Genomic DNA, 9,665 nt, shown 5'->3' with positions numbered 1-9,665 from the left:
AAAGGGGGGCATCTGTCGAGTGAACAGAGAAAACAATGTCGCGCATGCGCAATCTTGTGGAGCGTCGAAGAGGTTGTGTGGTTAGTTCGTCGGCCCCGGATGCCACGAGTCTTGGAAGAGGTCCCTGGTGGGCCACGTCTGGAAACGCTTCTGGGGGTGAAGATTCCCTCGCCTCGTCGGGGCTTGCGGATGGCTGTTGGCAGAGTGGCGGTGCGCTCGGTGTAATGTCACTGCTGAACGTGTCTGGGTCTGTGCCCGGTGGTTCATCTTGAGAAGCTCCAGTACGGGCACGCACTTGATCGATGTGACGCCGCACGATTGCTTGAGGAGTCTCCACTGTGACCATCCGTCCTCCCGCTGTCGCTGTTACCCGTCCTGGTATCCATTTACCATTTGACCCGTAGTTGCGGACATGTACACCGCAGTCAATTGGAGGCAACCACTCGTCGTTGCCTTTAGAATTAGTCACAGTCGACGCCGGGAAACAGGCGTCCAGGCGCTATCGTATCTGGTACCCCAACAGCATTTCCGATGGCGACTTTCCGGTTTTCTGAGGAGTCCTCCTGTAATTAAGCAGCAAACGCACAAGGTTATGTTCCAGCTTTCCGCCTCTCATCTTCCGGAGACCGTCCTTGATTGTCCTGACTGCCCTCTCCGCTGCTCCGTTTGACTGCGGGTGATAGGGGGCGGTTCTTAGGTGCGTAATGTTGTTCTTGTTAGCAAACGTTGCAAATTCCTGGCTAGTGAACTGCGTTCCATTGTCGGATACGAGGGTTCTTGGTACGCCGAAATGGCTAAATATATCCCGCAGGCAATCAATGGTGGTTGCCGAAGTGGCCTGGTTCAGTGGCACCGCTTCTATCCACTTAGTGTGGGAATCCACTACTACAAGAACCATTTTACCTTGTATTGGCCCCGCAATGTCGACGTGAACCCGCGACCATCTCTCCTGCGTTTGTGGCCAGTTTAACGGCGGAGCGGCCGGCGGCATAGGCAAATTGTCAATGCAATTGTTGCATTGCGCTGCCGTTAACTCTATTTCGCGGTCTATTCCTGGCCACCAAAACAAGGACCGCGCAACTGTTTTCATTGCCGAGGACCCCTGATCCGTTTCATGTAATAATTGTAACAAGCGCTTCCGTGCTGCAACAGGTATGACAACACGATGTCCCCAATAGACGAGGTCGTGTGCTATAGATAGCTCCAACTTGCGATCAGCAAAGGGAACCAAGGAAGGGTCAAGCCGTTCTGCGCCTTTCGGCCACCCGTGCAACACGTTTTGCTTTACGCGAGCTAAGGTTGGGTCATTGGCGGTCAGCTCCTTCAGCTCGCGTGTTGTGACTATCCCTTCATCCAGGCTTTCTAAAGAAAGTACGTACTCTTCAGGGTCAGGTTCCGTAACGGTATTGGGGCACCGCAACGGTAGTCTGCTCAGTGCATCCGCATTCAATAGCAGCCGTCCTGGAGCATATTCGAGCTTGTAACGGTAGCCTCCCAGGTAGAGGGCCCAGCGTTGGATGCGAGCTGCGGCCATGGCAGGCGTCTGGCGGTCGGGCCTCAGCAGTCCTAAAAGTGGCTGGTGGTCGGTAACCAGGATGAACTCTCGACCTAAAAGATAATCCCGGAATTTAGTCACTCCAAAAACAAGTGCCAGTGCTTCACGCTCTAACTGAGAATAATTTCTTTCGGCTTTTGTCATGGTTCTTGAACGGAACCCGACTGGTCTGTTGGTGCTTCCAATTGTGTGAAAAAGAACAGCGCCTATCCCACGAGCGGATGCGTCGCATTCCAACTTCAGTTGCCTCGATGGATCAAAATGCACAAGGACCTCGGCGTCCTTAAGACACTGCTTTGCCTTGCGAAATGCGGATTCCTGTTCGGACTTCCACTGTCATTGCGCCTTTTTTTTCTAACAACTGGTACAATGGAAACAAGGTGTCCGACATATTCGGCAAGAACTTTCAATAGAATGAGATCATTCCAAGGAATGAACGCAGCTCGCTTAGGTTTTCGGGACTAGGTGTATTCATGATAGCATCTACGTTCTTCTCAGTTGGGTGAAGGCCGGCTCGGTCAATACGATGACCAAGATAAGCGACAGATGGCTGGCTAAATTTACACTTATCGTATCTGAGCTTCACGCCGTGTTCTCTGAACCGTTCCAACACACTTCGCAACCGTGCTCCGCAATCTTCAAAGCTTTCCGAGACTAGCACGTCATCCAAGTAAGCCTGAACGCCCGGTAAGCCAGACAGTATTGTATCAATTTTTCTTTGAAAAATTGCTGGGGCGGAGGAAATGCCGAACGGAAGCCTATTGTAACAAAACAGGCCTTTGTGAGTGTTAATAACGCAAAGCTTCCGAGAGTCCTCGGACAAAAGCACCTGGTTATAGGCATCCCGTAAGTCGAGCGTACTGAACAACTGGCCTCCTCGTAATGAGGCAAAGATATCTTGAATAACAGGAAGTGGGTACTGCTCCGTGGCGCAAGCAGGACTTAGAGTGGCTTTAAAATCGCCGCAAATTCTGACAGAGCCATCCTTCTTAAGAACGGGTACAATGGGCGTCGCCCAATTCGAATGCTTGACTGGCGATATTACACCCAGCGACACTAACCAGTCAAGTTCTTGCGATACTTTGTCACGTAGAGCATAAGGAATAGGTCTCGCCTTACAGAATTTGGGAACAGCATCGCCCTTCAGCAGGAGGCTGGCTGGTGGTCCCTTGATCAGCCCCAAGGTTTCCGAAAAAACGTCCTGGTAGGTGTCGCGAATGGCATTGATGTTGTGGCAGTTCACTTGACTCTCCGTCGCCTCGCCTTCGCACGTGACTCGTAGTACCGGTACGCCCGCTTGTTCTAGGAGGATTAGCAGGTCTCTTCCGCACAAGCTTGATCCGGGGCAGTCTAGAACCACAAGGGAACAGTCAACAGAAATATCACGGTATTTTACACGAAGTTGAAGCTCGCCCATCACCGGCAATCTTCCATTGTAGCAGGACAGCTTCACATGCGAAGGCTTCAAGCTTGGCCAGCATTTGCGATGTTTGTCAAAAAGCTGTCGCGATATTACGCACACCGGGGAACCCGTATCTACTTCCATGGATAAATCCACGCCTCCCCAACTAAACGTTCGTCGAATTGGCGGCTCAAGAGAGTTCTTTCGTGCTGACGCCAACGTCCAGATCTGCACACTATCTCTGCTGTCCTCTTCTAAAGCAGCGTCTTCCACCACCAAAGCTTTCGCGTGAGGGACTCGCCGATTGCTGGGAACATCGTTACCATTGCGGTTGTGACACATTTTTGCTAGATGGCCCCTCTGACCGCAAGAGTAACACCGGGCTTTAGTCCATCTGCAGCTGCTGCTATCATGTCTAGAACTGCCACACCTTCCGCACTCCAATTTTTCTGCGCTTCCCACGCTTGATCTCGATGGTAGCTTGCGATGTGCTTCCACTTTAAGTACAGGCGGTACTTCTACTGACATTCTCCTGGCGTCTTTTTTGGCAGATTCAGCGGCTATAGCTATAGACTCCGCTTCCTCCAGTGTTAAATCATTCTTTGCCAGCAGTTGCTTCTGAACAGCACTTGAGCGCACACCGCAGACAATTCTGTCTCGAAGTAGCCTGGTCAGCGAGTCTCCAAAATTGCAATTGTCTGCTATGCGCCGGATTGCAACGACAAAATCCTGAATAGATTCGTTCTCATGCTGACACCGGTTGAAAAACTGGAAACTTTCAGCGATTTCGTTGCGCTTTGGGTCATAGTGGTCATTTAAGACCTTGACTACCTCGTCATAACTTAAGGCATTGGGCTTTGCAGGTGCTATCCTTCCCATTAAGATTTGGACCGTCGACGTGCTAAGTGCAGCCACTAGAAGTTCCCTCTTCTTAGTAGAATCCGAAATAGCATTAGCTTCAAAATACGCCTCCACTTTGATGAGGTAAGGCTTCCACTTATATGTGAGGTCGTCGAAGTTCGGAAGCATGTAGGAGGCCATCGTGGTCAGCGGCACGGCTGTCTCTGGATGCCTAGCGTTGGGTTCTTCCTTGACTGCGTGGGTGCCTTCCTGGCTCGTCGCCACTGTAACATAGCAGCGGCAGCCTAGCTGCCGTCATGCAAGAAGGGAGACGTTGCCGACGAAGTGTTTGGCCGAGAACAGCCTCAAGCGTTTATTGCACGCATATATAAAGCAAAAGGGGAAAGGGGGGCATCTGTCGAGTGAACAGAGAAAACAACGTCGCGCATGCGCATTCACAGCGCGCACATGACGCGGTGGTTTGATACCGCATTTACAACAAGCATAATAAATATAAGGCTTACATACGTTCTTGAAACAGATAACTTACTAGATACTCACCAGTGTGGTTACAAGAAACGCTGCTCAACAACTGACCATCATGTCCGCCTTGAACATACCATACGTGAGGCCTTCCTTTACAAACAGCTCTGCCTAGCGGTGTTTTTTGACCTAGAAAAAGCATACGACACCACATGGAGGTATGGTATTTTACAAAATCCAGCAACACTAGGAATACCCGGCAGAATGCTCAACTGTCTGGCCGATTTTCTGCCAAACCGAACATTTCATATCCGTCTGGGGGCAACACTGTCCCGAGTCATCGTCCAAAAAAGATGGCGTCCCACAGGGTTGCGTATTACGCACTACTTTTTTCGTGGTGAAGATGAATTCCATAAATTCAATTATACCGTCCACCATTATGTACTCTTTATACGTCGACGACCTTCAAATTGCATGCCGTGCCTCGGATATGTCTACATGCGAAAGGCAAATCCAGGTAACAATTAACAAGTTGACGCAATGGGCCGAAAAAATGGATTTCGGTTTTCTACACAAAAAACTGTGGCAGTTTTGGACCCAGCTCTCAAATTAAATCACAGCCCGTTACCACTTAAACACGAACAAAAGTTCTTAGGAGTCATTTTCATTAAACTTCATCGCCCACATTAACAGCGTAAAAACTAAGGCAAACAAAGCGCTTAACATCCTGAAGGTCCTATCAAGTAAGCACTGGGGCACCGGCCGAACTTGCCTCTTGCCTATTTACCGCTGTGTCGTGCGCCTCATTCTTGACTAGGGTTGCATAGTTTACGGGTCAGCAAGGCAGTCGTACATCAAACGTCTTGATCCCACACACAACCACGGACTTCGCTTAGCAACTGGTGCGTACAGGACGTCACCAGTAAAAAGCCTATAGGCTTTCTGCCGACAGTAACGAACCCTGTTTGGAGCACCGAAGAGCCTTCCTTACAATTTCATACGTGCTTAGAATCACAGTTCTACCTAATCATATATGCCACACTCTTGTTACTTACACCACACACAGAATACACTCTGCCAACAAACCACATAGCGTGAGACCACTTATCCTTCGATTCGAAGATATGTGCCAAAGCTACAGTGTTCCGAACGAGGCTCTCAAATTCGCCGATAGACCGAACAGACTGCCCCGTGGTATCATTTCGCAAATTTTTCGATGTTACTCTAACATGCCGAAAGAAAAAAGAAACACCGCTTGAACACATAATGAAAGCTTTCTCAGAATTACAAGAAAAATACAGTGACTACACCGAGTTTTACACTCATGGATCCATGAAAAATGAACATGTTGGAAGCGCAGTTGTATCGAAAGACTGGAAAAATTTTCTTAGGTTGCCAGTTTGCTTCGGTTTTTACAGCCAAAATATATGCCCTGCTTATGGTCTTGGAAAAAATAGTAACATGAGATTATAAAAAAGCAGTTGTGTACACAGATTCCCTCAGTTAACCTAATTCCCCACATAGAAAATCAGAGTGCGAGCCTTTTCACGGCTGTATCATGAGAATACTCGGCAAAAGTGAAAAGCATGGTAAACTAATTCGTCTCTGTTGGGTCCCAAGCCACGTGGGAATCCCGGGAAATGAAAACGCGGACCAATGCGCAGCAATAGCAGCGCGTGAAAAAATTACACAAATAAATCTTACATTCAAGGACTCTGTCCGGGTGGTCCGTGGTGCGGTCACCTCAAAGTGGCAACATGAGTGGGGCTTCCAAGTAAACAAGCTACAAATAGTACAGCCCATACTACAGGAGTGGAAGACATCATATCATCATCAGTCTATATTTTATGTCCACTGCAGGACGAAGGCCTCTCCCTGCGATCTCCAATGACTCCTGTCTTGCGCTAGCGTATTCCAACTTGCGCCTGCAAATTTCCTAACTTCATCATCCCATCTGGTTTTCTGCCGACCTCGCTTGCGTCGACGAAACGTCGACGCAAGCGTGGGAACCGTGGACCACGCCAACCCAAGAGCCCGGCGATCTACGAGCCCCCTGGCGCATTCCAGCAGCCGCGCCACTCCCACGATCATGGCCAACCTGCTGCATCATTTTCCGACACGTCGGAGAAACGACCGGCAGCTCCCCCGTCATCCCGCGGGAGAGCGGAGAAACAACACGCCAACCCCTTCAACAAAGCGCGGACGTGGGTGAACGCAGTCCTCCAGGACTCACAGGTGAGCGGCAAGGGCTGGCCCCCTCTCATACCTCATCCCCGCCCAAATCTAAACCACCACAGGACACTGCGAGGAAATTGAAATTGCAGCAATAAAAGAGTAAATTGCTAGTTTGCAAAAGCGTCTCGCACTTACCTAGGCACGCCAAAATGTACGTTGTCAAACATCTGCTCCCCATCCCGCAGAGAAAATGGACAGCAACTCATCGAGGTCTGAGATGCCTACTCATGGGCACTTAACCACAGAGGCGAGGTTACGCGCTATGGAAGCCCACATGATGCGCGCTGTAACGCCCTAGATGCGCAAGTAACCACTGCTCTTAAGGCAGCCATTGACATAATTCCGTGCCCCATAGCAGTGTACGTAATCAAACAGGCAACTACAACCAGATGGTACGTGCCACTCCAGCGTATAGTGAGCCCCAATATTAAAGTCGACCGACGAATGATTACTGCGGCTGAGGAGGAACCTACCCACGGTACACTTAATGCGCAGGCCCTCATGGGCCAGCGGGAAACCCGGCTCTACCATTCTCATCCCGTCATCGAATCAAAATCAAAGTGAACACCATGGTGGCCAACCCTAAGACACGCAGGCACTCACGAGGCAAATCACTTCCAGTTTAAATTCTACAGTGGAACTGCAGGGGCTTTAAGGCGCGCACTAAGCGTGCAGACCTGCGGATCCTCTAGCAACCCTCTCAGACTTGTGGCCCTGCAGGAGTCGGGGGACGGCACTACGCTTCCTAGTTATTCGGTATATCAGCGGGATGCAGAGTTGCCTGTGTGTGCATAAGAAGTGTACGGCTTCCACAGTAGATCTGCATTACGCCGCGACTTTAAAGCGAAGCTGCATACCTTTATAGAGCACTGCACGGGCCTGATTTTTCGGCCCGAGCCCGGCCCTGGCCCGCTTTACGAGGCCCGAGCCCAGCCCGGGCCCGTAATACAAAGCTCGAGCCCGGCCCGGGCCCGGGCGCACATGACCGAGACCAGCCCGGGCCCGGCCCGGGCCCGTGTTACTGAGCCTGGGCCCGGCCCGGGCCCGGGCGTTCATTGCTAAGCTTAGCTATGGCCCGCGTGTGCATGACCAGGCCTGGCCTGTAAGAAAAAAAATTCTATTTTTTTTTACTTACAGATTGTACCGTATCTGTCAGCCTCACCTTCTCGAGGTTTAATCAGCTGCAGTATATAAGCAATAAAAGGCCGAAATCTTTGTTTCTCCCACGGCAACATCAGTAATCCGGCCCATTGCCTGTGCTACTATTTTCCTGGTGGTGCACATGCACTTACCTTGATTTGTACGATATGGTTCTATGGTGTCATTTAGCATGCAAATATACAGGGCGTTTCATTTTAGCTGAACCGAATTTTTAAAGATTGCCTGTGGCAGATAGCACAGTTATAATCCTTGACCTAAACTACTCAATGAGGCGGCGATTACTTCCACGAGAAATCAAAACGCCTAATTGAAGACTTACCATAATTACGCCAATGAACGTTTTAATTAATTATTTTATGGCTCATCTTTCAATCTACGAATTATAGCCGCCGAGCTTGCAAGGCGTATCCACTTGGAACGAATTCTCAGGACTAAACCAGTTTCGAGATAATTTTGTGTCCGACGAAATCAATGTGTCCGACGAAATCAATCAAATCAAATCAATTTATTGTCCAGTTTACATGCTGGACGGTCATTTTGGACTAAAAGCTACATATGTAGCTTGACGTGACCCATAAGACCAGGTAAGGCAATAGTACAGGAAACAGTGTTCACACATGCACAATAATTCACATATATTTCCAGCTATCGCTGGAATTCCTCATAGAGGCAATAGCTATGAACGGAAAGACAAAGAATATTTGCGTCCCGGCGAGTTAACAGAATTGGAAAAAGTTTTAACAGAATGCATTTTAAACAACACTACAATAACAATACTAGCTATACAAAACAACGCAACACCAGCTATACAACATAGCATGAGACTGAATTTTACAAGATCAACATTTGCTAAGAAAACGAAACAGGATTTACAATACATACTCAGAACCATACACAAAGGCAGAATAATAATCACATCAGATACATTACAAGCGACCAAAATGTCAGCTGAGTTCTTTCTTACTGAAATTACTGTCATTCTTGTATCTGTTCAAAGTGAATAGTAGGTAATGTATTAACGACTGATGCTTAGAGAGTTGTTCTTCTTTCTGGGATTTTACGTGCCAAAACCAGTTCTGATTATGAGGCACGCCGTAGTGGAGGGCTCCGGATTAATTTTGACCACCTGGGGTTCTTTAACGTGCACTACAACGCAAGCACATGGGCGTTTTTGCATTTCGCCTCCATCGAAATGCGGCCGCCGTGGCCGGGATTCGACCCGCGACCTCGTGCTCAGCAGCGCAACGCCTTAGCTGACTGAGCCACCCCGGCGCGTTGATGCTTATAGAGTGTTCTGAAGTATGGAATTGACCATATCTCAGGATTTCTTGTGTTCGCTTTAATGCGACGACGCTCTAAGGAGGCTAATTGTTTTATGTAGTTGCAAGCTAATTCTGATATGGATGGCCTAATAGATGGTCAAACGCCTTATTGAATATTGAACATAATTATGCAAATTAACTGTTTAATTAATTATTTTACGGCACAGCTTTCAATCTACAAATTATATCCGCTGGGTTCGCAAGGCGTATCCACTTGGAACGAATTCTCAGGACTGAACCAGTTGCGAGATATTAATTTTCAAAGTGTCCGACGAAATGCATGGGCGTTCCAGTTAACTTTTTGAGGAAAATGCTGTTTTATGCATTGAAGCACAACAGCAACTGGCCTTAGCGCTAAAATAATGCCATAGTATCGACACTGGTAATAGTGCGATCGCAAAAGCGGTAACATGGAAATGGTTTGAGGAGTGGTTCTTTGTATAATTTATTTTTACTTACGCGGAAACAATGTTCGTTTTTGCGGAAAAGAAAAAAATTTGCGTAGCCAATTGCACTGGCGGCGCAATGCTAAAGAGACAGCGGAGATGATGGGCACCTAGCTAGTCCTGGCTTTTGGGCTAGACTAAGCACTACCAAGTCATCCCCAGCATTTCCCGGAATTTATTTATTAATGATTGATTATCGATTAGCTATTGATTGGCTATCT

The 9,665-nt window shown here is 48.4% G+C and overlaps 1 protein-coding gene across 1 annotated transcript in view; it reads right to left on the bottom strand.

Annotated features, from left to right (window-relative positions):
* Positions 1-499: 499 nt before the first annotated feature.
* The window catches only part of LOC125945770 (uncharacterized), a 121,896-nt gene continuing 112,730 nt past the window's right edge, over positions 500-9,665 (bottom strand). Inside the window, exons 3-4 of the mRNA XM_049668061.1 lie at positions 2,675-4,081; positions 500-1,608 (exon numbers count right to left, since the gene is read on the bottom strand). Of these exons, the coding sequence (XP_049524018.1) occupies positions 500-1,608; positions 2,675-4,081 (2,516 nt within the window). The remainder of the gene's footprint in view (positions 1,609-2,674; positions 4,082-9,665) is intronic.

This window comes from Dermacentor silvarum, chromosome 5 (assembly GCF_013339745.2).
Source record: "Dermacentor silvarum isolate Dsil-2018 chromosome 5, BIME_Dsil_1.4, whole genome shotgun sequence".
NCBI lineage: Eukaryota > Metazoa > Arthropoda > Arachnida > Ixodida > Ixodidae > Dermacentor > Dermacentor silvarum.
This window is presented reverse-complemented; position numbering and strand designations above follow the sequence as displayed.